This window comes from Ahaetulla prasina, chromosome 13 (assembly GCF_028640845.1).
Source record: "Ahaetulla prasina isolate Xishuangbanna chromosome 13, ASM2864084v1, whole genome shotgun sequence".
Classification (NCBI taxonomy): domain Eukaryota; kingdom Metazoa; phylum Chordata; class Lepidosauria; order Squamata; family Colubridae; genus Ahaetulla; species Ahaetulla prasina.
This window is the reverse complement of record NC_080551.1, coordinates 433,408-460,476: the sequence shown is the minus strand read 5'-3', so window position 1 is coordinate 460,476 and position 27,069 is coordinate 433,408. Positions and strand designations below refer to the sequence as shown.

General features: G+C 48.3%; 2 protein-coding genes across 7 annotated transcripts in view; one reads left to right on the top strand and one right to left on the bottom strand.

Annotated features, from left to right (window-relative positions):
• MAP1A (microtubule associated protein 1A) overlaps nucleotides 1–4,243 on the top strand; it is a 36,054-nt gene extending 31,811 nt beyond the window's left edge. The window contains exon 6 of the mRNA XM_058155794.1: nucleotides 78–4,243. Within this exon, the coding sequence (XP_058011777.1) occupies nucleotides 78–233 (156 nt within the window). The 3' untranslated portion in view covers nucleotides 234–4,243. The remainder of the gene's footprint in view (nucleotides 1–77) is intronic.
• A 553-nt stretch (nucleotides 4,244–4,796) lies between these two features.
• PPIP5K1 (diphosphoinositol pentakisphosphate kinase 1) overlaps nucleotides 4,797–27,069 on the bottom strand; it is a 36,593-nt gene continuing 14,320 nt past the window's right edge. For 3 of the 6 annotated variants that reach the window (XM_058155797.1, XM_058155799.1, XM_058155800.1), the window contains 12 exons: nucleotides 24,142–24,283; nucleotides 23,344–23,567; nucleotides 23,136–23,263; nucleotides 22,833–22,947; nucleotides 22,341–22,448; nucleotides 22,150–22,266; nucleotides 21,644–21,808; nucleotides 21,420–21,504; nucleotides 12,892–13,014; nucleotides 11,037–11,099; nucleotides 7,190–7,426; nucleotides 4,824–5,683 (listed from right to left, as the gene is read on the bottom strand). In XM_058155797.1, the coding sequence (XP_058011780.1) occupies nucleotides 5,478–5,683; nucleotides 7,190–7,426; nucleotides 11,037–11,099; nucleotides 12,892–13,014; nucleotides 21,420–21,504; nucleotides 21,644–21,808; nucleotides 22,150–22,266; nucleotides 22,341–22,448; nucleotides 22,833–22,947; nucleotides 23,136–23,263; nucleotides 23,344–23,567; nucleotides 24,142–24,283 (1,713 nt within the window). In that variant the 3' untranslated portion in view covers nucleotides 4,824–5,477. Of the gene's footprint in view, nucleotides 5,684–7,189; nucleotides 7,427–11,036; nucleotides 11,100–12,891; nucleotides 13,015–21,419; nucleotides 21,505–21,643; nucleotides 21,809–22,149; nucleotides 22,267–22,340; nucleotides 22,449–22,832; nucleotides 22,948–23,135; nucleotides 23,264–23,343; nucleotides 23,568–24,141; nucleotides 24,284–27,069 lie in introns of all 6 variants that reach the window. The other 3 variants (XM_058155798.1, XM_058155796.1, XM_058155795.1) reach the window with 3 other exon arrangements.

Sequence of the window (27,069 nt, the reverse complement as noted above, 5' to 3'; positions counted from 1 at the left end):
TCAGGATTGGTGGTGGCCAGAATTTCAGTGCAGTCCACAGCCTTTTCACACATGGCCCATATCTATTGTTTCCCCAGGTAACTCTAATCCCAACACATGACACAGAAGTGACGCGGGAGTGGTACCAGCAGACACATGAGAAACAGCAGGAGCTGAAGATCATGGTCTTGGCCAGCAGCAGCACCGTGGTGATGCAGGATGAGTCTTTCCCTGCATGCAAGATAGAGTTCTGAGGTCTGAGCTTCCCCTCCTCTCCTTCCCCTCCCACGCAGCATTTGGAAGACCCATCTGCTCCCCACCGCTTGATTTGTTGCCTTTCTTGAGTGTCAGCTGAACTCAGCAGGAGCAGCACTCCATCCATGTGTGGTTCTTGCTTGCCAGAGCCCCTGAGACCTGTCCCAGACGCCTGGATACATGTGCAGAGTGGCCCCACCACTTGTTTGCTCTCCCTGGAATCGCTACCAAGGAGTTTGGTTCCCTTGATTTGGTTTGTCTGCCTTGTCTTTGCCCTGTTCCTTCTCATCCCATGACTGAGTTCCCTGCTGCTGGATTCGTGGATCTGGCTCTTGCGCAATCCTAGGAGGGAATGTTGGGGACCAGGCTGGAAGAGGACAGAGGCCTGATGGAGAAGGCAAGGCTCGACCTCTAGAGGTGGCCACAAGGCCCTACTTTCTGGGGAAGCTGAACAGACAAGACCGTCTCAAGAGAACAGACCTAAAGTGGCAAATGCTACTTTGACAACCTCAGACCCTTCAGAGAGATGGCACAATCCATCTTCCCCTCTGCGGCACAATAATTTGAATGGGGGAGGTTCCTGTGATGATCTGTGCCCAGGCTGCCCTTTTGCCCTTGTTCGAGGGCCTGAGGCTGGGATGGCGCCTGCCACTCCACCCACAGCTCTCATCCACTCAAAAGCCCAGCTGAAAGGAAAATCTTTCGCTTTCTGGATCAGCACATCCAGGCAAAGCTGTCTGTGCCTGGGATGGTCTGGCAGTTGAGGCAGCAGGCATTGGGAGCTGCCCGGTGCAGTGCTGAGCAGGTTGCAAGAAAGCCTCCCTTTGTCCTCTGCAGGTATAGATCAGCTTGGAAGAAACAGATGATACCTGGCGCTCTTCAGAGGAGAGGGCGGATGAGGAGAAATAGAGTAGTGCTATTTTTTTCTGGTTATTGTTTAATTTATTATTTTTTAATGACGTGTACTTTTTTATGTACAGGTATAGTAGTTTTGCATTTGTGTTTAAAATGTTTTGACTTTTATTGTAGGCTCTTAACTCCCAGGTCACAGGGTACTCATGTTTCTAAATGCTGCAAACTGACAGAGGATGAAGAATTATCCCTCCCCCCCGCATCACTTTGGTAACACACATTTGAATCCTTCGGTCTGCAGGAGCCCAGGTCAGCCTTGGGACATTTGGTCCTGGATGAGGGGAAATGCCCTTTGTGGTTCTCGTGGCTTGAATTGCTGCCCTGCTGATTGGTGTTTAGCTGGCAGACCAAGTGTACGTCTGTAGTTAGACAAGTGAATGTACTGACCCACTTATGAATGTGTCTTGGAAGCTGAAGCTAATGGGGGGGGGAGGGGGACCAAGAACTGTTCCTCTTAGGCAGTACAAGGACTCTGACCCATCTGTTCCTCCTCCTCTTCCTCACAGCCCTGCCTGAGAGTCACTCCAATATTTTGTAATTTTGAAGCAAGCTTCAGCAATCCCCCCTTGCCCATTTTATGGCAAAATTTATTAAAATTATTGCTCATGAGAACCAATTTGATCTTTGGCAACCCAAGGAAAAAAATACCGCTTCTGCTGTTCCTGCATGTGGCAGTTAGTACCCAAGTACTCCTGGTCCTCTGACTCACTTGGCCTCGTGGCAAAGAAAGAGAAGCCACCCATCTGCTGAGTGTGGTGGAAGTCTCACCTAAACAGCACAGTTCTCCTCTGGCCCTTTGGCTCCCTGTTAGATCTGTCCCCCTCCAACATCTTGCCTTCCTTCATTTCTGTGTGCAATACGCTGTAATGCTAATAACCGCAAAGGAATGGGTCTGTGCTGACCAATAAAGCAACATTAACCACATGATTTGTGTGAGGCTCTTCCTCCGGCGCACTGGTGATCGCAAGGTCAAGCGAACCATTTCGGCCCAGCAAGGCATGGCTCCCTTATTTAGTTATTTAAGTGGGGTGCTGCTCCTCTCGTTTGAAGGTGCCTGGCCACAAGAATGGCCACAGAGTGGCCCTGTGACCCCTGCCTCAATCCACCCACAGCTGGGCACGTTAAGAGTTAGGAATGTGAAAAAGCTGAGGTTGGTCCTAAACGGGCTGTGGAATAGCTTGATGTTGTATGTAAGACGCTCAGAGTCAATGGCTGGGTTCCCATAATGGGGATGCAGCCAAGGCTGATCCTGGAGGAGAAAGCAGCACAGAAGGAATGGCTCTGCTGCGGATCTCGCTTCTTTGGGGCTGTGAGTCTGCCTGGGAAAGGGGAACTAGGGCTCACCCAGCCTTCAGGTGGGGATTTCCAACTTTCTCTTTGCTTGCAGTACCCACCATTGTTCTCTCTGTCCCCCTCCCTTCAGATGCTGGCAATGTAACAGCTGGGCAACACTTTCTCTTAGAGGTTGCACAGATCTCCCCCTCAGCCCCCCCAAAGATCCTGAAGAACTCAAATTGGGCTGAAGAAAGGAGCAGAGAGAAATTGCCAGTCTTTATGGGCAGAGATTCCCACGGATTTTGGGGTCAAGAAAGAGGAAATTGGAGGGATCTGATTTGGGAGCAAGTTTGGGGGAAGTGAGAGAGGCCTTAAACAGGGCAACTAAAACAACAGCCCGCCAGTGAAGGCTAGTCAGCCAATGTGAAGAAGGAAGGCACTTCAATATGACAAGCATCTGCGCTTGATCCTGGCCACACCTAGAAGGGATGAGCCCTTCCTCACATTTCAAAGAGTTTGAACTCCCCCACTTCAGGCCCCCAGCCCAGCGTGGTGAATGACCCCTCAAGCATTGCCACAGAATTTGGAGGTGCTGGGCTGCTTCTGTTCGAGTAGCACATAATCCTGGCAAAATGAAATAAATGAAGCGGAAATTATCCTGGCAACATCCCAGGCTTTTCGGCATCCTGCAGCCGACGTGACCAGATAGGTGGCCCAGCCTTATTTTTGATCCCGAGCCTGGCCACTAGGGCAATCTGTCCTCTGATCCCAGAGGGCCTTGTAGGCCTTGTAAGCAATTTCCCTGCACTGGCGCTTCTCATAGATTGGTGTTCCCCCTCCCTGGTATTCTCAGGACCCAGGATCTGAGTTGTGCACAGGACTGTAGCTAGTTCAGCCACTCGCCCACCTCTGCCTCTTGGTTGATCTCAGGGAGTTTCCGCCTCCTCTGTGCTCTGCACTCAGGCACAGTATAGCAGCAATCAACGGGCGGGTCGGGGGGGTGGGGAGGAGAAATTGGCCAGAAGTGCTGATGGGGAGAACTGAAATGGGCAGCAAAGGACACTCCCGGGTCAGAAGTGATCTTTGGGGCAGCTGTGGTGTGCAACAGCTCTGAGTCATCATAGTGTTTAGAAGGACTTCTTTTGCCATTACTGTATGTGATCTGCCCATCCTCCAGTTGCACAGATTCTCTAACATGGCACTTTTTTATTCCAGCCGTCTGTTTCCACCCTTCGTGCAACTCAATCAGAGATTTCAGCACACCACCTTTCCTAGCAAGCCCATCCCCACCCCCCACCTTAACGGCCATCTCAACATCCATAAGTCTGTTTGTCCATAGAGCCTCTGACTTGAACTCCCTCCACTGGGTACAACCAAACAGGGTGCCCTCCTCCCTTCATTCTTCCCCTTCTGCAAGAAAAGGACGGTTAGAAAATTCTCCCCATCTGCCTGACTAGGGGAAAGGGAGCCCAGTGTCTGCCAACGAGAAACCACCATGCCTTGCAGCTGTGGCAAGAATGCCACAGGCTCTCCCGCTTGAGATAACACCCACAAGCATCTCTCCGATCTGCAGTCCCACCTGGCGTGCAAAGTCCCCTGGGCTCCCTCCACCTCACAGTTGCTGCAGCTCAAGCATGGAATGTTATAGCAGTCCACTTTTAACTTGCTTTTTCTGCCTCCTCCTTAGATGCAAACGGTCGACTAAAAAAGCACGGCCAGAATGACCACACCAGACTTTGGAGAAGCAGCCTGTCTGGAACCATTTCAAGCCATTGCCAAGAACCGTGATCCTCAGTCCTCCATTCAGACTGAAGTTGCTTGCCTTTCTGCAGGCTGGAGCCCCTGGAATGAGTTGGCTGGCTCCTCCTGTGCCCACCTGCCTCCCTGCGGCTTCCTTTCCCTGGAAGGACCAATTTGTTCTCCTCCTCTGCAGAGCATCTTTGGAAAATGAGGGAAAGCTGCTCGAAGAGCATCCTCAGAACCACCCCTAAACTTCCTCTCCTGTTGTGGAGCAGGCAGACTTCTGGGGCACATCTGTAGGGGGTCTAATTCCGAAACCCAGCTTCTGGGGTTCTTGTGAACAAATCTGGGCAAAGATGATGCCTCAACCATGCCTCCCTCTTCTTTGACTGGAGATTTGTAGAGATCGGGCAGCCCCTGGCCAAGCCTTGCTCCTTAACATCCTCACCTCCCCTGGCTTTCCAGGGTTCCTCCAGCTCCTTCAAGACAAACTGCTCCTGCCCAGGGAGGCTCTGCTCTTGGGCCCCTTTTCCACATTCTCTCCTGCCTCGCCAGAGAAAGAGACCCCTGTCTAATGAGGCACCACGTCTCAGTCCAGCAGAGAATAATGATGCAATCAGGGCCAAGAGTGCTTTACTACAGATTGTACAGACAGCACAAGGATTTAGAGAGAGTGTCATAATTCAGAAAGAGGGAAACACAGAAATCTTAACCACCAACACTTTGGACATGACATCTGCCCCCCTCCCTCCTCCCCGCAACCATTGATGCGAAGAATATATTACTATTTGCATTTGGTAACACCATCCATCCACCCATCCAGCCTGATTTGTATATTTCTAAGAAAACCTGGTTCACTTGGTGGTTCCAGCAAGGCTGGAAAGGGGCTTCAGGAAAGGGGCTTCAGGGAGCCAGTCCGCTTTCTACGCCATCCAAAGCCCAAAGCCACATTGATCGCTGCTTCAGTGGCCTCACCATGGAAAACCTGGAGTGAACAGTCTACCTGGGCTGCTCCTGAAGCTTCCTCAGCTCCACTGTGGCGATGTGGCTCCATGTTGGAGTCTTCACCACTCTGGGCTTTTGCTGGTCGAATGGCAGTCTCCCAGGTGTTACCGAGGAGCAGAAGATACCTTGCACCCCTCTCCCCAGGCAAGGTCCCTGGGCCCCTTGCTCGGGGGCCATTTAAGCAAGATCCCTCACACCTCTTTGCTGTTCAGCCCATCTGGGCCTGGCTCTGGGCCCCATAGGTCCCACAGCTGCCCCTCTCCCTCCTTTGACTGCTCTTCCTGCTCAGTTGGGGCTGCCTCCAACCGATTTTACTCTGGCCCCGCCGCCTCCTCCTCGCTCACTGCCAGGAGCTCCCCCCAAGGAATGAAGCCTTGCAGGCCCCCTTCTTCCATGCTGAGCAGTTCCTCACTGGGGGGCTTGTCAGCAGGCTGGTCCTCCTGGAAGCAGCTGGCCAAAGAAGGCAAGGGTTCCGTGAAGCCTTTGCCAGTGGCCACATCGAACAGGCTGCTCCCCTCTGCAAGGCAAACATAAGGGAGACTGTCATGGGCAAATCCCTGGCCAGGATCCCAGTGTAGCACGGTCTCTGCAGCACCTTCAGCCAGAAGGAATCAAACACACACACCCCAGACCCTCCTGCATGAGCAGCCCCACTTCCTGCTCTCGTATTGGCTGCCCAAGTGCTCACAGCTGCAAAAGAGAAGCTGGAATCTGGCAACGTTGTCACCCCTTCAGTTCCCTGAGCCAGCCACCGCCTGGTGAGACTCCCCCATCTTCTGGCCACCTCAAAGCCTTTCTTTCCCATTCTCCAGCCTAGGGCAATAACCACTCGTTCTCACCCAGAAAAAAAGGCCATTTCTGCTCCTTTGCAGAAGTTTCGGACAAGCAGAGCAGCAATGTGAGGCCTCCCCTAGTTCCGTTCTGTTCACTAGCTTTATGCGGCTGCCCAACTCACAAATCCCAAATCTGCAGGGCTCAAATCAGATTGACACCAGTACAGAAGTCCCCCCCCCCCACAATCATTTCAGATGGGCACAGCCAGCACCCTAACTCACTTGCAGCTCAGAGGTCTGGGTAGGCAAAGCCATTGCTCCTGGGGCCTCTGGAGCCATGGCAACAGCTCCTTTGGAAGGTTTTCTGCTCATGTTGGAAATTTATGGCTGCTGGGGTGTCTCACATGGACTTCCTTTGGGGAAAGTCTTCAGCTCTTCCAACAGGTGTCTTGCGTTGCACTCAGAGCAAGGCCAGAAGATTTAGCCAAGGTTACTTGCACAAACTCTTTCTTGGTTTGTCGACCCTGGTGCCCCACAGATGGGAAGGTGGGATGGATACCGACAGAATCAGGACTGCTTCTGTGGGTGGTTTGTGAGCCTAGCTTGGCGATCACACAGCGGGGTGCACACAATGCTCAGATGCTCTGCCTACCTGCTGCCCAAGGTTGGTGCTGCAGTTTTAGCTGACATGCAACCAGGATTGCTCAGGCACGGAGACCAACAAGAGCTTTGTGGTTGGCTCAGTGGTTATGGACCTCTGATGGAGCTGCCTGTTGCAATTAAGACTGGAAGGGAGGCTGCTGAGACAAGCCAGCTCTTCCCATTGGCTCTTGCGATCTGTAACAAACTTTCAGCTCTTACCCCAATTGAATCATGACCCTCCCTCCCTGTGCTGTAGCAGCATCCAGGACCTGCTGGACACTTAATCCTCATTCACTGACATCTGACCTTCCTTTGAGCAGCTCCAGGAGTGGAGGGGAAGATTTCAGAACTCTAAAACTTGCCCAATAAAAGAAGCCCCTGAGGGGGCGGGGCTTGAATTCTGCAGACATCTTTGCCATTTGGGCTCCCCGGCAGATTAAAGAGAGCCTGGGGCGGGGGAGGGGGGGCTTTAAATAACCATGATGCTGTTTGTTTTGTCTTGGTGTCCCTTTGGATGTCCTCCTGCTTTGGTATCCATTAGCCGGCAATACAATAATTTCAGAGAATCCCCCTCATGTCTGACCCTTTTCACTTGTTCTGTTCAATACCTGCAAGCTGTCTCTGAACTAGACATGACGGCATGTCTACCACAAAGAGAAACCAAACCAATACAGCTTCGGGGTCAGAGTAACCTCCCAAGGGGTTACCTGTGCAGGGCCTCGGCTGAGAGTCGGCACAGCTCCCGGACAGAGCGGTCAGGAAATCGCTGACCTGGCGAAGGGAGAGGCAATTGTGCAGCGTCTCCAATGGGTAGATGCTGGGCACCATGGAGCAGCCTTCAAACCCTGCAGACCAAACAGCAGCATCAGTGTCAGGGAACCTGCTTCCATTCCGATCACCCCAAATGTCAGCAGCAGCAGCAGCAGCAGCTCCAGCTCTGACCCTTTCTGAGCCTCTCAGAAGGACACCCCCCACCCCCACCCCTGTCAAAGCAAAAGAGCGACAGAGCAGATAGCTTCCCCTTAATGCTGGAGGTTGGGGGGGGTGCATCTTCAATACAAGCAGCCGTCTCCCAGGCCCCATCATTTGGGGAGGGGGGCTGCTCCCAGGCCGCAACCTTAACGTTTTTGGGCCAGAAACCATTGGACAGTCCAGGAAATGCTGCAGCAACAACAGCAGCTGGGGAAAGTGCCTGTCTGCAGATGCCCCCAGGCTTGTCCAGAGCGGCTGTGCTGCATAAAAGCCAAGGTCTCATTCACTGACTTTGTTTACATCTGTGCTGTTTCTATAGCTTTGTGCCATTTCTCCCTGTTTTATCCTAGAGAAAATCTGTTAAGGAGGTTAATGCTGGAGGGCAGCACTATTTGGGGTGCATTGAGCTGTGGTAGCAGCTAACCCTGGGAGCAGCTATTGGGGGCAGACAGAGACCGTTAGGACTGCCTCTCCTTTTCACTCTTTCATGAAAAGTGATTGGCGGCTTTTTTAAAGGCGGCTTTGCACTCTAACGGAAGAGAACTAAAACTGAGATTTTAAACAGGAGTGACCTCACAGCCAGCAGGAGAGCTGCCCACCCCACCCATTGGGACTTAGTGGGGAAAGCAACAGGTCATGGGATGGGTGGGGGAGGAGCTTCTTCTTCCTTCCTTCTGATTTGGGTAGGAATTTCTGAAACAAGATGCTTGGCTCATATGCTCCTCAACTGGTACAGAGCAGAACAAATAAACCCAGAAAAAGCTATGAAGGACACACTTTGGTACTTATACAAATAGGAAGCAGACCACATAACAATTTTTTTTTTGGGTGTGGGGGGGAATAAGAAATTGAATGAGAAATATGCAGGGGTGGATTATAGCTCAATGCCCATTTCCTAAAATACAAAAGAACTTTCGGGGAAGGAGATTTCTAATTGTGTTATATCTTGCAAAATAGCAAAACCAGCCAAGTGTCATTGTTTTTTTTGTGGATCCCTACACCAAGGCTGCTTAAGATGGGATCTGAGTAATTAAGATTTGCATTTTGGAAGGGGGAGCGAGCCTCTTAACAAAATGGTTTCCCTCTCAAACAGGAGACAGGAAGAGGCTGGCCTGGACAACAGAGGGTCCTGTGGTGGCCTTTCAGGTGCTTGTGAACAGCAGCTCCACAACGGGCAGAACAAAACTGGGCCTCTGGTGGCTCAACAGACTAAGCAGTCTGTTATTAACACAGCTGCTTGCAATTACTGCAGGTTCTAGTCCCACCAGGCCCAAGGTTGACTCAGCCTTCCATCCTTTATAAGGTAGGTAAAATGAGGACCCAGATTGTTGGGGGCAATAAAAGTTGACTTTGTATATAATATACAAAGTGGATGAAGACTATTGCTTAACACAATGTAAGCTGCCCTGAGTCTTCGGAGAAGGGCGGGATATAAATTCAAATTAAAAAAAAAAAACACCAACTCCCCACATTTAAAAGAAATCTCTGCAGGGCTGTTGCATGCTGTTGCTGAAGCCCCACAAAAGGTTCCCTCCTCCCTCTGAGCAAAATGGGAGTGGACCCATGTGGCACAGCCAACAGCCGAGAAAGGAAACCTGCTGCTCATACAGCCAAAGAGCTGTAATTTAGGTGATGAGCAGCCACTTTTCTTTTTTGGCATAAACTAGAGGAAAATCTGCACAGAGCTCTCAGAAGCTCCATGTAGGTTTCTGGGCTGGGCTGTTCATGGCCACTGTGGTGAGAATCTCATTCCTTTTGCTACAGTCTTTCACTCTCAGCATTTGCAGCAAGGTAAAGTTGCCCACCACTCAGTCTCAGATACCTTCCAGAGAGTTAGTCATGCAAGGACTGAGATCTGGATGAGCTTTGAAACAAGGCAGAAGCGCTTCCTCCCACTTGAGGTCAGCAGGTACTGCCTCCCAGGGATGTGGGCTGGGCCTTGAAGCACAGGGTCTCTGCCAGGCTTAGCGGGTGCTCTAATGAAGGAGGCCACCTTCCTTGCCCTTCTGAGAGAATGACCAAAACTTTACGCCAAAAAGTTGAATTGTTAAGACCTTCAGGAATATCTGAGAGACTTTGAAGAACCCAGATCAACATGACATCTCCAAGACAGAGTGGCACACTTGTGTCGTCTCCATATTTTGTCCCCTTCCATCACAAGATTTTAAAAATGACACAATGTGGAGTACAAAACCTTGCAAACATTGGAAAGATTCATGTATGTGCTTCAGAGTAAGCCACCTGTCACCTCTGAACGCCTTATTTATAGCTAGGAAGCCCACTCTGATCATGACTGCTAAAAGGGAACCTTAATTCAGAACAATGAAAAATATAGTAAAAGCCCTTAAATAGATCTTCTCCTGTTTTATCAGGATTTTGCTGTCTTTGGGAAACTCCCCACCACCATTTAAAAGGAACTCTTGACCAGGTGAAGGCCCCATTCCAGGGGTGAAATGCTTCCGGTTCACTTTGGTTCAGGCAAACCAGTAGTGATAAAAACTACGGGTAAAGGCGAACCTGTAGTTAAAAAAAGCTACCGGTAGTTTAAAGTTGAACCGGTAGTTTAAAGCTACGATCCAACAATCAGCTGGGCCACACTGCTTAGCTTTGCTAAGCTAAAATGCACGGCACAGCTGATCTCTGCCCCACCCCCCACTGTTCTACTTACCTTCCCAAGCCTCCCTTTCGAGTGTACTGTGCATGCGCGCATGCGCACCACACGCCAAAAAGAGGCTTGGGGAGGTAAGTAGAATAGCGGGAGGGGGGGAATCAGCTATGCTGCATGGTTTGGCTTTGCTAGAAAGCAGGAAATACTGCTTTCTAGCAAAGCTAAACCGTGCGGCACAACTGATAGTCAGATTGTAGCTTTTTTTAACTACTGAACCAGTAGCTTTTTAAATGTGCAGCGCACATTTGGTGCACACTGCATGTGCACGCACAATACGTGTTTGGTGAACACTGTGTTGCAGCACCGTGTGCTTGGCACGCAGCGTGCATGTACAGCCAGCGAACCAGTAGCAAACTGATTCAGATTTCACCACTGCCCCATTCCTGCTCTGGGGAATGACCTTGTCCCACATCCTTCCCCCATCTGTGTTCCAGAAAAGTGCTTCTATGCTAAGGCAAAGGTCTTCAATATGAACAGGATGTATGTGTGTGTGTGTACACTTTGTCGGACTTTCGCAGGGTAGATGTTTCCCCTTCCTCAAAAATCTCCTTCTAATTGAGCTCAAGCCTTGGTGACTTTGTCCGTCGGTCAGTGGACATAATTTCTTGACAAGGTGCAGAAGTGACCCTGCCCCTTAAGCCCACCCTCGTTGTGGTGGCCTCCTTCTGAAAAGAGCAGACAGTGCGGTTGTGAGGCAACACAAGACAACATTATACAAGACAACCAGTCACAAACATACAGCAAGAGGTGAAGACACAGCAAATGCAAGGTAGGGGTAGCTGAGAGGGGAGTCTCAAATTAAGAAGCAAACGTACCATTAGTTGGATGCTTTGCAAATGACACAGAAAATCTCTTTATGGCTGGCATAGATAAGAGCTCTGGGAAAACAAGAAAAAACATCCCTTCAGTGTGTGGGGGGGTGTCAGTTGGCCTTTGCCAAAGCTGCTGCTGGTGGGGAAGCACAAGGGAGGGGCACAAAGGGGGAGAGGCAGCGGAGAAGGTAGGCTAAGCTCACTGGATCCCCAAAATTGTACTGAAAGGTAGGACAGCCTCTTCAGGACACTACGGATGTCCAAGCCCAACTTGAAGAAAAGGAGACAGGACAGAGAGCACCTCTGTTGGCATCTCTTCCCAGCCTCTTCCCTGCTTCAGGCACTAAGAAACAGAGTTAGTGGCCAGCCCTTCCCCACCAGCGAAGCTCAACCAAGGCTCTGCAATCCAAGCCAAGAGCCCAGGACAGGCTGGAGGGTGCCTTCACAGACCAATTATTGGCTGCATCCACCCGTTTAAACTTAAGGCTTATTTATAGGAGGCAGGGTTAGTTTATGGTCTTATTCTGGTCAATATATGGTTTGGTGTGTTATATGAACCCTGAAAGCGAGTTAACTCAGCAGCCACCTAATACCAACTGTGCCAGGACTGCCTCGGTGTCTAATTTCTCCCTTCAGTCCTGTTTGAGGCAGCAATTCCACAACAAAATCTGGAGGATTCTCACATCAGAGAATTTGGCATCAGAGGCCAGATTCCCTTGATGGCCCACCATTCCCAACTTCTCCCAGACCTTCAGACTGACCACACGGTAGAGCTCTTGAAGTGTCTTCCAAAACTATAGACTAACAACAGCCAACCCAAATTCAAACCGACCGAAGCTTTGCTTGAAGGGGGGAATCTCTTTACAGATCCTGAAAGGAGCTGCAGAATCAGGGGAGGGCAAGAGTACAACTTTGGGTTTCTTTGGGCAGGAGAGCAACGTCCAGCTTTTCAATCAGGGAGGAGGCACTTCTTCTGGGCTGACCTTAGGGGACCTGGGCTTCTCTGTGACCCCACCACCACCAGCCCTCATCCCTGCCGGTTCCGAGAAGTGGAGTTGCCCTCCCCTGCACCTTAGGGCCATCTATACTGGAAGAACCAGGTTTCATTTATTCTTTTTATAAATATCTCAAGGCAGCAAATGTACTTAATGCTCCCCTCTCCTCCCCTTTTCCCCTCAACAACAAGCCTGTGAGGTGAGTTAGGCAGAGGTGGAGTGACTGGCCCAAAGTCATCCAGATGGCTTTCATACCTAAGGCAGGACTTGAACTCACCGTCTCCTTGTTTCTAGGCCATCATCTGACCCACTAGGTCAAACTGGCTAAACGTTCTGACAGACCAAACTTTCTCAGAATACCAGGACTTTTTATTAGTACTGGCAGTTTATTTATATTATGCCTGGTAGTGAAATAGAGCGTATGCCATAGAGAATCAGGTTCAACTGAAGTGATCTTCGGCCAGAATAATAATTAAATATTTGTAATTCCCTGTCCTCCAATCATCCTCATCCCTGTTCTTTGAACTTGTTCTAGTCTCTGACTCCTTCTTCATATGTGGTTTCCATAACTAGGTGCTTCAGAAAGTTTTTACAGATGCAAGTTATCCTTGCAAATATGCATTGAGAAATTCCCCACAGGCCTTGTATGGCCAGAGTCCCCATGGGCCTCTTGGGGGGGGGGCTCTCAACTACCAATGCCCTCCAGTGACCTTCCACCTGCCTCTTTGAACAGCTGCCAGGTACAAGCAGCAGCCTGGGCAGAAGAGAGAGGCCAGTCTTTCCCCACATCTCCAGCAACTCCCCTCAGCCTCCACGCCAAGGCGGCCCTGGTTCCCTGGCCCCAAATCAGAAGGCGCACCTACCGTCTTTGTACAGAAAGCTGGAGACAAACTTTTTCCCATGGCTGCGTGCATAGTCCTGAAGATTTGGGGCACTGGAGGAGCCGCCCAGGACTGTGGTGCTGAAGAGCCTTGAGCATGGTGACCCTGGAAAGCAGAGCAGAGTTTTTGCATCCAAGATGGCACTGCTGAAGGCTACCTCGGTGAAATGCTCTCTAATGGTTTCTTTATTTTTAATTATGCTCTGCGACTCACTACGGATTTCTTACTCACGAGACCATCTGCTAAAAATTAAGCAACGTTTCTTTAAGGAGTAGCTTTCTGTGATCTCACCCTCCCCTTTACAAACCGGAGGAGATCCTAACACAGGAAGAAGCAATTTCCCTGAAGCCATGGATTACCAAAAAAAACCAAACGGAGAAAGCGAAGAAGGAGAGGTAAACGAGCAGGAATTCTAATCAAGCCAAGAAATAATAGATATAAATCTCCTCTGCCTTCAATTTTCTTAACCAATGAATGTTCACTTGTTAATAAGATGGATGAAATATTCCTCTTAAACAGATACAATTCTGATTTTTACAATTCAGCAGCCCTATGCTTCTCTGAAACCTGGTTAAATGAATCAATTGAAGATAGCAGCCTGCATATCCCAGGATTTCAGATTGAACAATCAGACAGAATTACAGAAACACCTGGTAAAAAGAAGGGAGGAGGCTTATGCTTATATATCAACAACAGCTGCTGTCAGGATTTAACCATAATATACAAATTCTGTGACGAAAACCTAGAGACATTATCAACTGCAAACCATACTATTCGCTTCATGAATTTTCCTCATTTCATCTAATTGCTGTTTATGTCCCACCACAAGCCTGTGTAAACAAGGCATTACAAACTCTAGCTGACCAAATTATGGAGGCTGAAACCAAATACCCCGATTCACTGGCCATTATTTTGGGAGATCTAAACAAGGCAAACTTAAGGAAAGAGCTACCAAAATACTTTCAGCATGTCAATTATCCCACTAGAGGCAAGAATACTTTAGACCATTGCTACACAATATTAAAAGTTGCTTATCGGTCTTTACCACGAGCAGCTGTAGGACACTCTGATCATTGCATGATTCACTTTGTACTTGCTTACAGGCAAAGATTTACAACCATAAAACCAACAATTAAATCAATGAAAACCTGGACTGAGGAGGCAAAATTAAAGCTACAGGCTTGCTTTGACTACACTGATTGGAATATTTTTGAAGATACCTCTGCAGACCTGGATGAACTCACAGATACTATAACATCATATGTCAGCTTCTGTGAAGACCTATGTGTCACAAAGAACGTGTGAATATACAGTAACAATAAACCTTGGTTCACAGCTAAACTTAAGCAGCTACGTTGTTCCAAAGAGGAAGCCTACAGAAAAGGTGATAAAATGCTGTACAATCAGGCCAGAAATGTATTAACAAGGGAGATCAAAGAAGCTACTCTGAAAAGCTAAAGAATCAGTTCTCAACAAATGAACCAGCAAACATGTGGAAAACCCCTAAAAATATCACTGGTTATGGCAAACCTCCTTCCCAGGCTGAAGGAAATCAACAATTGGCAGAAGACCTGAATGTGTTTTACTGCATGTTTGAAAGGAAACATGCAGAAAGCCACCTATCTCCACAACCCCCATCTCAGACACACCAACAACAGCCAAGCCTCCTACAACTGACCCCATCCCATTGGGTTCACAACCCCTAGTGATCACAGAAAAGGAAGTACAAGACCTATTTCACAGACAAAAGCCAGGAAAAGCTCTAGGCCCAGACAAGATAACTCCTTCTTGCTTAAAAGTCTGTGCTGACCAATTGGCCCCCATCTTCACCCATATTTTCAATAAATCGCTAGAGATGTGCTATGTTCCTTCTTGCTTCAAATGCTCTACTATCATCCCAGTGCTGAAGAAGTCCACCATCAAGGAACTGAATGACTACAGACCAGTTGCTCTAACTTCTTTAGTCATGAAAATCTTTGAAAGGCTAGTGCTGTCCCACTTGAAAACCATCACAGATCCGCTGTTAGACCCCTTGCAATTTGCATACCGAGTAAATAGATCAACAGATGATGCTGTTAATATGGCTTTGCACTACATTCTACAACATCTCCAAAGACCTATGCAAGGGTCCTCTTTGTAGACTTTAGTTCAGCATTCAACACCATCATTCTAGACACTTTTCTAACTAAGCTAAACCAGCTACAGGGACCTGAATAGACATGTAAGTGGATCACAAGCTTCCTAACAAACTGGAAGCAGCAGGTGAAGCTAAGCAGAATCACATAAGATACCTGTACAATTAGCATAGGGGCCCCCCAAGGCTGTGTGCTGTCCCCACTTCTCTTCTCTCTGTATACCAATGACTGCATCTCTAACGATCCATCTGTTAAACTACTGAAGTTCGCAGATGACACAACAGTGATCGGTCTCATTCAAGACAATGATGAATCCGCATACAGACGGGAGGTTGAACTACTAGCTTCGTGGTGCGACTGGAACAATCTGGAACTGAATACACTCAAAACCACAGAAATGGTGGTAGACTTTAGGAGAAACCCTTCCATACTTCCACCTCTCACAATACTAGACAACACAGTATCAACAGTAGAAACCTTCAAATTTCTAGGTTCTACCATATCGCAAGATCTAAAATGGACAGCTAACATCAAAAACATCTTCAAAAAAGGACAACAAAGAATGTTCTTTCTGCGCCAATTCAGAAAGCTCAAACTGCCCAAGGAGCTGCTGATCCAGTTCTACAGAGGAATTATTGAGTCTGTCATCTGCACCTCTATAACTGTCTAGTTTGGTGCAACCCAACAAGACAGACACAGACTTCAGAGAATAATTAGAACTGCAGAAAAAATAATTGCTACCAACCTGCCTTCCATTGAGGACCTGTATACTGCACAAATCAAAAAGAGGGCTGTGAAAATATTTAGAGATCCCTCACATCCTGGACATAAACTGTTTCAACTCCTACCCTCAAAATGACGCTATAGAGCACTGCACACCAGAACAACTAGACACAAGAACAGTTTTTTCCCGAAGGCCATCACTCTGCTAAACAAATAATTCCCTCAACACTGTCAAACTATTTACTAAATCTGCACTACTATTAATCTTCTCATTGTTCCCATCACCCACCTCCTTCTACTTATGACTGTAACTTTGCTTGTATCCTTACGATTTATATTGATATTGTTTCCTGATTGCTTATTTGTACCCTATGACTGTAAGTGTTGTACCTTAGAACTGTTGATGAATGTATCTTATCTTTTATGTACACTGAGAGCATATGCACCAAGACAAATTCCTTGTGTGTCCACACACTTGGCCAATAAAAAATTCTATTCTATTCTATTCTATTCTATTCAATTCTATTCAATTCTTTTTTTATGTATATATCACTGTTTATCAGCTATTCAAGACAGTCCTTTCCTATTATTTACACATATTTTAGTTCTATCTACTTTTATTTATCTACCGTTCCTATTTTCTAACTATTCATACCATTTGCTCCAGACCTTATAATATTCTGTGTCCTCTTTCACTTTAATTTGTTTTGTAAGTTTTTCCATCTCTGCACATTTTAATATTTTTTAAATTAGTTCTTCCTCTGTTGGTGGGTTTTCACTCTTCCAATTTTGGGCACAGGCTATACGTGCAGCTGTCAATATATGGAGTATTAAATATTGCGTATCTTTTGTAGAATTTTCTGTTGGAATCCCTAATAAGAATTGTTCAGGCTCTCCCTTTATTGGTTTCTGTATTATTTCCTGTAATCACTTTTTAATTTTGGCCCAGAATTGTTTCGCCACTGGGCAGGTCCACCAGAGATGATAATATGTTCCATAATTGCTCTTACATTTCCAACACTTTGGTGAGTTACTGAGGAACATCTTCGCTATTCTGGCTGGTGGAAGATGCTATCTATGAAATATTTTCATCTGGTTTTCCTTGTATGCTGTCGATATTGTCAATTTCATGTTTGTTCTCCACATCTTTTCCCACTTCTCTAATTCTATTGTATGGTTAAAATTTCTCACCCATTTAATCATGGTATCTTTCACTATTTCCTCTTCCATTTTATACCGTAACAAGAAATTCTATGTTTTACTAATTAGGTTTTGGTCCTTCCCATATATTATATTATCCAATTCATTTTATTCCAATTGTATCTGATTAATCTTAGAGTCTTCTAAATATTTTGATCTGATTTGGAGATACATCCACCATTCAACTTGTCTATTCAAATCCTGTTCCAATTCTTGTTTCGTTTTTAATTTTCCCAATTCATTTAATATATCCCTGTATCTAATTATTTTAGTCCCATCTATTAAATTTGGGTGTGTTAGTATTTCATTGGGGGAAGCCCAAAATGGTATATTCATATAGTGTTCTTATTTGATTTTATTCCAAATTAATAGTAATGAATTCCTAATTATATGTCTTTTAAAATACCCCTGTGTTTTGTATTTTTCACCCCAGGAGAATTCACGCCATTCTACCTATAGGTCGTGGCCTTCTATCGTTCAGATTCTTTGGTTTCCCAGCTCCATCCATTCCTTTAACCATGTCAGGCTTGATAATAAATTTCCCAATCTGGTAGGGCTATTCCAAGAGGAATGGGATTTTAATGCAGATTATCTGGCCACTAACAAAATGGCATTTCATTTTAGCGTCTCATAAATCAAATTCTTGAAAACAGTAAAATTTAAGAAAGTGGGAAGTTTTTCTTAACCAATTGTTATCCATCATTCCCCTCAACTTTTTTCTCTGATTATGGTGAGTTCTAAAACCATTTCCCAAGTATTGGGATGTTGTTTCTTAAATCTCTAATTATTTACAAAGCACTTTATTTTCGATTATCCTGAGTCAAATTTTGGCATCTGAGTGAATTCAGAATATGAAGACACAAGAGGCTCCAAATGAAAATCTGAATAAAGAAGGGGAAAGCATGTAACAACTGTTGATGAATGTATCTTTTCTTTGATCTACACTGAGAGCATATGCACCAAAGACAAATTCCTTGTGTCCAATCACACTTGGCCAATAAAAAATTCTATTCTATTCTATTCTATTCTATTCTATTCTATTCTATTCTATTCTATTCTATTCTATTCTATTCTATCCTATCCTATCTCTTCACCTCTCATGCATAAGCAAAAAATCCCATTGCACCAGTGAGCAGAGTCCCCTCCTCCTGGGTCCTGCCAGAGGATGGCTCAAGAGATCCAGGAGACAGTGGGGAGAGGGGGTCTTGCCAGCTCTAGGACAGGAAGTGGCTCCAAGCTTTGGGCCAGCTAAAAACAAATGGACGGCAGCCGACCTTGCCTTGTGCACAAAGAGCATCGGCAGAAAAGAGTTGTGGACTGTGACTGGTCCTGGGTAGCAATAATGGAAATGGAGGGGAATTTTTCACATTTGGAACACCTAGCCAGAAAAAAATAGAGGGACACAATACTCAAGAAGCTGTCCATACGCCTAGGAGGAGCCCAGGGAAAATCCTCCAGCAAAGCTCAGAATCAGCTCACAGGAATCTCAGGACTTAATGCCTTTTAAAAGCAGCTTATCAGCTTTGCCAAAAGATGCCCTCCGTGCAGGATGCTTCCTTCCTGGGCCACAGCCAGGCCCCCTTGGCTGCTGTTCTCCTCTGGCCAGAGAGCCCCCAATGAGGAAGGTAAGCATGGCTTCTCCATTGGAGGCCCTTTGGGGTGATCTGCCCACTACTGCCATCACATGGGGCTTTGGCTGGCTGCTGGTTTAGGAGTGTCTGGGCACCGTGCAAGTCGGTCTTGGGACATCTCTGCAGTTTTTTGGTTTGCCATTCAATTTTGGGGCCTGGCCCGGGGTGGGGGGGTGGCATCTCAGAAAGGAAAGGCAAGTACCTTTCTTGCCTCACCTTTCTGAGATGCCCCACCCCACTCCCGGCCAGGCCCCAAGACCAGGGGTGAAATGCAATGGCAGTGGGTGGTTCGGAGAAACGGTAGCAAAAATCCCTGCCCCACCCCAGCTGAACCATGCGATCATCAGAAGGGTTTTTTTTTACTTTTAAAAGCATTTTTTCCTTCTGCCAAAAAAAGCTTTTAAAAGTAAAAAAAAAAAACCTCTGATGATCGCACGGCTCAGCTGGGTGCTAAGAACTGGGGGGGGGAGAATCTGTTTTTCCTCCCAGCAGGCTCCCTGAAGCCTGAAGCCTGCTGAGAGGAAAAACGGATTTCCCCCCCCCCCCACCTGTTTTTTGGTGTGGATAGCAGGCTTCAGGTAGGCTGGGCGGAAAAACGGGGTGTGTGGGGGAGTCATCTTTGAGAGAGAGAGAGAGAGAGAGAGAGAGAGAGAGAGAGAGAGAGAGAGAGAGAAAGGAAGGAAGGAGGGAGGGAGGCAGGGAAGGAAGGAAGGAAGCAAGGAAGGAAGGAGTACAAACCTGGCACTAGACGCAGCTTCAGAGGATAATCCAGGGCTGGAAGGGACCTGGAGGTCATCTAGTCCAGGGATCTCCAACCTTGGTCACTTTAAGACTTTTGGACTTCAACTCCCAAGTCCACAAGTCTTAAAATGGCCAAGGTTGGAGACTTCTGATCTAATCCAACCCTGCTCCAGCAGGACATTGTTAGTGAGTTTCTGTCTTTTGATCCCCCAGTCACATAGCCACACCCACCCAGTTACATGACTCCCCAACAAGCCACACCCACCAAGCCACGCCCACAGAACCAGTAGCAAAAAAAATTAGATTTCACCCTTGCCCAAGACTGAGTGCCAAACGAGCTTGTTCTGGTTTTGGGATTCTTCCCCTGCTTTGGGGGCCAGGATGTGAAAACTCTCACAGGGAGGGGGTCTGGATGGGGGCCAGGTTGCCTGCTAGAGATTAGTATTGATTGCTGGTGAGTTGTGTGTGTTTTAGCTGGGCTGTTTTCTTCATCTGCCTGGAGCTGCTGTATTGTCCAAGGTGGGCAGCCACCTAAATTCTGTAACCAATGAAGGACAGAGTGGCCTGGCACCAGCCGGACACATCCCAACCCAAATCTCCTCTTTCTGTAAAGCTGGACTTTCCTGGGAAACCTGAGCCATTTCTTGGCGCAAAATCTCCAGCAGGAAAGCATACAAGATGGGAGACTAAAGAAAAAGCACAACCAAATCAGGGAGAGACCCAAGCTGTGGATTATGCTTACTTAGCTTTTACATTTGCTGGGTTTTTCTGGCTCAGCACGATGTAAAATATTGGCATAATGTATGACTTTTTTTTACCACGCTCTCCAATACGGGCTTGATCCAGGACTGCCCAAAGGGCAGCTTGTGCCAAGAAAAGCCCTTGGCTGCCAGTGGCCTCACAGTTCTGGCTTTCTTTTCCCCACTGAGTGGGAACTTCTGCCCTCATTCCTCCCCAGCAATCAAGAACATTCTCTGCTGCCAGCCTCAGATCACTGGCAGCCTTTTCCACATCTAAAGTTGATGGGATTTTCTGGAATATTTTTGTCTATCTTGAAACTTCCTTGCAACCAACTGGCAGCCTTGTTGAGTAGGTTGTTGGCACCGGCTCTTCCTGAGAGGGCTGCTCAAAAGCTCAGCTATCCCCACCCCACCCCACCCCCAGCCTCCTTGCAACCATCCTACCCTCCCAGGGAGAGAGGGAGAGGAGGAGGAGGATTTCCTTGGCCCCAAGGAAGCCATCTCTCAGGCTTTTTTGCAGGATGGAAGGCAGACAAGCAGTTGTCAGCATCACCTCCCAACAGGGTGGCTTGTGCCTGCTCATAAATTCTCCTTGCAGGGACGGTTTCCTTCCACTGAACTTCCAGCATGCTAAGGCCCAGCAATCTCCCTTCAACACCCCACCCCTTCCAACAGTTCAGCTCTGGGCTCAGGCACGAGGAGAGCGGAGGAGGCTGTGGGCCACCATACTTCACCGAAAGATGGCTGCTTCCCTGAGCTTGGAAGCGGCCCAGCAGCATAAGCAGGCCGATGATGCCCAGCAGGGGCCAGGCCCCACAGCAGTCTTCCAAGGCAACCCAGCTAACGTGGCTTCTTCCCAGGCAATCTGCAAATGGCAGATTGGGGTTGAGGGTCACTGAGCACTTCAAGGGCCAGGGAGGCAGTTCCCCTTCAAAAGAAAAGGGCGAGGCAGGAGAAAAAAGGAAGATCCTGCTCTCCAGTCGAGATGTGATGCTGCTTTATCTTCAACTGAGAACAGGCCTCTTCCTCAATTGGGACTATCACTAACTCCTCCTAACTCAGCCAATCTAACTCCAATCTTCACAGAAGGGAAGCTTCCTTGGTCTGAGGATGGACAAAGACCCCACAAAGCAAACCGAGCAGACTTCCCCACAGTTCTTCTCTTCAGCAGGAGCACCCCTCCTTCTCAGTTGGATCAGAGCCACTTCAGAGGCTAATAAATGCTGAGTGGCTGCTCCTGCCTCCTGCATCTCGGCTCCCCAGCTGCTCCAAGCTCCCCTCCCTGCGTGTATGTCAGGCCAATCCAAAAGGGAGCAAAAAGGGTTTTTTATGCTTTATACCTAAGCCACTCTGTTTCCCTTCTGACGAATGCCGGGCATAGGAAAAGAGCCGGTACCCGCCGGATTTGGATGACTCAGACAACACCTGCAGAAAGGACACATTTGTAAAGCCAAGAGAGCCAAAAGAGAGCATCCCCCACCCTTCAAAGGAAGAGAGCACCAACCCTGCCTACGTTGCAGCTGAGACGCATTGCTCCCCCTCCATTTCCAGCTTCCCTACTCACCTCCATGGAGCCAGCCTTGCGATTCCGGGTTAAGGGTGACCGGCGCTGGATGCAGACCGGCTCCGAAGGCTGTGAGGACCGGGCCTCCACCCTGTCTGTCTCATCACTGCCCTTGGACTCAGCCAGGTCCTCCAGACTCCCCTGCTCTGGCTTTCTGGCCTCCTTCTGTAAGAAAACCAAGGTTGTGATGTTCCAAGCAGTGGGAACCTCTCTCTGGGCACCGGAGCTGCCTTGCTAACATGGGGAAGGAGAAGCAAGCTTGCCGGTTTTGGGCTGCCGAAACAGGAGAGCTCTCCTTCCTTGCTTTTGCAGCTTGGTTTTTTAATACATTTGTACCAAAGTTTTCTCTTTAAGAGGAAAAGAGAGATAGAAGTATTGTTAGAGTAACAAGAAAAGGTTGCAGCTGTTTCTCTGTCATGAATGATGCCCTGTGTGTGACCGGAAACGCCCGGCTTTGGCATCCAGCTGCCCCCCAAAGAGAGGAGGTTCCCTGGATACAAGCTCACCTCTGCAGAGGCCGGGCGAAAGCCGCATCCCGCTGGGGCACTGCCTTCCTCCTCGCAGCCTTTCACTCCAGGACTGAAATGCAGCTCCACGTGGAACCTCTCCTTAGATGATGGGTCCTGCAGATGCCACACAGTGGATGAGACGGGCCCAAGAGTTCAGCTGGCTCAGCTCTGGCCGGCCCCGCCCTCACCTGGTTGTTGTCCTCATACAGCATGATGACAATCTGGGTCATGTAGTTCAGCTCTGAAATGGCTCCCAGGTAGTCCATGGCCCTCTTCCACTGGGCATCTTTCGAGGCCTGGCATGGAAGGGAGTGGAAGAGGGAGGCCAGACTGAAGTCCTGGCAAAGCCGGGCAGGGAGCCCTGAGTAAGGGGGCCTTGGGGAGTTGCTGCTGGATTCCCTCCCCTCCTGGCAACTCCCCTTCCTTCTGCGGCCCCACAGGACTCCAAAGCCCATCAGGCGGTCAGCTGCCCCTCAAGAGACCAGGACCAAAAGGAGGCTGAACAGGGAGCCGCCAAAGAACAGCCATCTCTGGAACAAGCGCCCTGGTCCCTGAAACTGGAGGGCTCTGGACTCAGAAGCCTCTGTCAGTGAGGCTCATGCTGAGAAATGGAGGCAAAGCTCTGTGCAACACCCTGAATGTGGCAGACCGAAGTGTTCAAATGGTTGCTCCCAGCTTACATCTAGCAGGCCTCCATAGCGGAAGATGCTAAGCAGGGAATGGACGTGGCTCTCACTGGTGAAGTACAAACGTGTCCGGACGTGGCGCCCTGGAGACAGGACTCCCCTGGAATACCTGCAAGCAGACCGGCCAGGCAGCCAGAGTCACCCTGCTGGGCAGGCAGGGCTGGGTCACAAAGGCCCCCAAGCCCCCTCTGCAAGCCCAGGAGCACAGAGACCCGGGGCGTCATCAGCTGGCTTCCCATATTCAGATAACCCAGACCAAGCCCACCCTGTCAGGGGCAAATTGGGCATCTGTCTTACAAGGGGTGCAGCTTGTTGACGGACTCGTCCTCGTGGGTTCGCTGCAGGTCCAGCTGGATCTTCTTGATGAGAGGGAGGCAAAAGCCCACCGCAATCTCCAGCTTCTCCTGCTGGCTGATGCCATACTCCTGCGAAAGGCCAGAGTGCTCAGCACAACACAGCCTGACGGGAGTGGCTCAGCGGCAGAGGAGCGAGGCTTGCTCCATACCTGAGGGATGACGATGTCCGCCAGCGCCTTGGAGAGTCGGAGCAGCTCATGGGTGCCTTCCAGCTGCAGGCCAGCATTGTGTTGAATGTCGTACTTGACACAGTCATAGATGTCGGGGATCTTGCTAATATCGTAACGTCGGTTCTTCAGTCGGAAGTCTTGTTCCAGCTTCCTCCAGCGTTGCAGCATCAGCTCCAGGGTCTCACTGTGGTACAGCTGCAAGTCTGCCAAGCCAGAAAAACCCATCAGTGCCACATGAAGGGACAGATCAGCTGAACCCTGGATGGCAGACCTGCTGTTGCTTACAACTCCAGGATGTCCACAAGCAGCAACCCCAAAAATGTTGCTGCCCAAGGACCATGTTTGGCTTTGAGAATCCAGAAAAACAAACTCTTTTCTGGGGGACCAGAAGAGCAAATGCTCTTTGGAGAGAGGAGCCAAATACAAGGCCTCCTAAGCCCTGGGCCTCTTTCACACTTCCCAGGACTTTGCCCCTTGGCCCCAGCTACACTTCAAGAGTTTTATTAGAAAAGCAAAGAAGATCCACCATCCCAGAAGCGGCCCACTGTGGCATGGGCCACGTCAGTGGTGGGTTGCTACCGGTTCACACTGGATCGGGGAAACCGGTAGTAGTGGCAGCAGGAGGCTCCACCCACCCACGCGGACGCTTCTGCACATGCACAGAAGCATCGTGCATGCCCATGAGCGAACTGGTAGCAATAGGTTTTGAAACCTGCCCCTGGGCCAAGTCCATGCAACTCTCGCTTTTCTCCACTGCAAAGGAAAAGACTTTAGTACCAGCAGACTTAGGGTCCTCCAGACGTTTCTGGATCTGGGAAGTGAGGCTCTCAATCAGCTCAAAGACTTGTTCACAGGTCTCCACTGGATTCCCAATGATTCCCATGGACTTGATGAGTGATGTACTGCCTGTTGGCGCCAGCTGGAGAGAAATCAGAGCAAAGGGTCAACAGTGCCCATGAGGGACCAACCAGGCTGCTGCCCAGATTTGGGCCAACTGGCTCCATGATGCTCAGCTGGCATCTCTGGAGTTTAGGACTTGAAAGCAGAAGCCATTGGGAAATGCAGTCTATTTCACCCCGTCTTGAGGAATGCAAGAATCCTGACGGGGCATTTAATTGGAAGTCAGAAGCCCTGATTGGAGATGCCAAGTATTAGCAAGATTTGAAAATACTGGCTATAACTCAATTGGCTTTGAATTACAGTAGTAAGAATATATAACATAGTATCATAGGGTTGGAAGGGACCTGAGAGGTCTTCTAGTCCAACCCTTTGCTCAAGGCAGGAGACCTTATACCATCCTGGTCGAATGGTTGGCTAGTCTATTCTTGAAAACATCCAGCAATCGAACACCCACAACTCTGGCAGGCAAGCTGTTCCATTGATTCAATCGATGATTAATTAAATGTGCAATTATTGCCATTACTCCTATGTCAACTTGTATTTGCACAATTCTAGGTTTATATACCCTTATTACATTATTCTAATTGGATGCCAGTGAAGAGATGCCCAACCTATTTTTGATAAAGGTTAATTTCTGACAGTTTTTAAGATAAGCAAAAGAGAGAGAGAGAGAGAGAGAGAGAGAGAGAGAGAGAGAGAGAGAGAGAGATGACACATCCATAACTCATCCGTAAACTCTCCAAGCTTCTAGTAACTCAGGTTTGTTGAAAATTGAATTATGTTACAGTACTTAACAGGAATCACATGCAGTCCTAACAGTTCCTGGGCTGCTCTCCCTCCAGAGCCGTTGATATGTTTATAGAGCTGTTCTCGTTCCTGAATGCCTTTCCCTGACTTGTCGCTATTTACCTGATAGCTCCATATTGGGGTGATCAGAATGATTTCCTTTTTTAATTCTTTAACACCCATTAAGGAGGCAATATGTCAGGAGGCATTCAAACCTTGCAGAGGAATGGTTAGTTCCTCAACAGGCTTTGGTTTGGCAATGCTGTCTCTGTTGTGCAGTTGAGCTAGATCCCAGGTGATGGTGAATCAAAACCGTCTTTGTTCTGGGATACCACTACTTAGAAACCTGTTACAAGACCTCCCTGGATGGATTCTTATTAAAGGGCTGTAAACCCCTGGGGGACAGTAAAGTATGACAAAGTCTACAGCATTCCCTCCTCAAGGGAAGCCTTCTTCTTCTTCTTGGAAAAATGAGCTTTAGCAAGAGATGCCCCCAGCAGGTGGTTTTGGATCTGGCTGGCTGCCCTCCTCTTTCTTGTCTCCTCCAGAGAAACTGTGTATAAAATGCAGCCTTCAATAAGAAATGAATCCTGCTTAATGTATTTTTACAAGGAGTATTTGTTCTATTGTTGGTGGTTATCAACAATAGAACAAATACTCCTTGTAAAAATACATTAAGCAGGATTCATTTCCAAAAAGGCAAGGATAAGATGGTCTCATGGCAAGTTTGATTTCTAGAGGCTTAATGTACACCTCCGTGCAGTTTCCTTGACAACCACACAGAAGTGGATGGATTTGGCCTTCTGCTAGGATTGTTTGATTTCCATGTTTAGGGACAGCACGAGGCCTTAGCAGTTGAGACGCTGAGCTTGTAAGCTGAAAAGCGGGCAGCCCAGGTTCAAGACCCAAGCACCACATCACAGGATGAGCTCCCGTTACTTACCCTAGCTCCTGCCAACCTAGCAGTTTGAAAGCTTGCAAATATGAGTAGATAAATGGGGAAGAAGCTAACAGCATTTCATATTTTCATGCAGGCCACATGATCACAGAAGCATCTTTGGACAATGTTTCTCCCTTGGATAAGAAACAGAGATGAGCTCCGCCCCCTTGAGTTGGAAACAACTAAACAGGGGAAACCTTTAAAGGGTTTTTGGCACAGCCTGGAAATCTCCCATCAAATCAGTCTAAGCCTGACCTTGTTCATCAGGCAAGGCTACTGCTGTCACCTGCTGAGACGGCCCTGCAGATTCCTGAGAAAGAAGCTGCCTTGGCTGACTGGCCGGAAGCAAGAGGATTCAGCAAAGCATCATTCCAGAGTTTTTCACACGACTGGACAGCACAGAGAGACACCAAAGTCCACCTTGAGCCATGGGATCAAAGGGACTTCATCCCATTGAACTTCATCCCATTGAAGTCCAAGAGACAGGAAAGGGCCACCATGTAATTCCCAACACATTATGCTGCCCCAGCATTACCTCGTGTCCAGCGTAGCCAGAAAATCCACATGGTAGCTCTCTCTCCCAGCAAAGATAAGAAACCAGAGCAATCAAATCTACTTTGAAACCAGGGGCTGGGGGCCGGATCTGGCCGCCCTGGAAACAGTGAAGGACCAGCCCGCAGTGCCTCTGCCAGCAAAAATGGAGCTCGGGACGGCTGCGTGCGATCCTCTCAAACTCCATTTTCTCTGGCAGAGGGTTGCAGGAGGTCATTACTGCCGAAAACTGAGCCCGTTTTTGCTGGCAAAGCACTCGGCCCACCAAAGGCACCCCCGACACAAGTGATGTCAGGCTGGCCATGCCCACCCGAGACCCCCAAGGTCAAACACAATCCTGATGCGGCCCTCAATGAAATCGAGTTTAAATAAATCTAGCAATGGAGAAATAAGATAATTAATTGATGTTATTGTAAGAGATTAGGAATTAAGGGTGGTTAGTAATATGTTTATGTATGAAGAAGAAAATAAGATAAAGAAAATATGGAAAGAGAATATTATGGCTGAAATTGAATACAGAGATACGA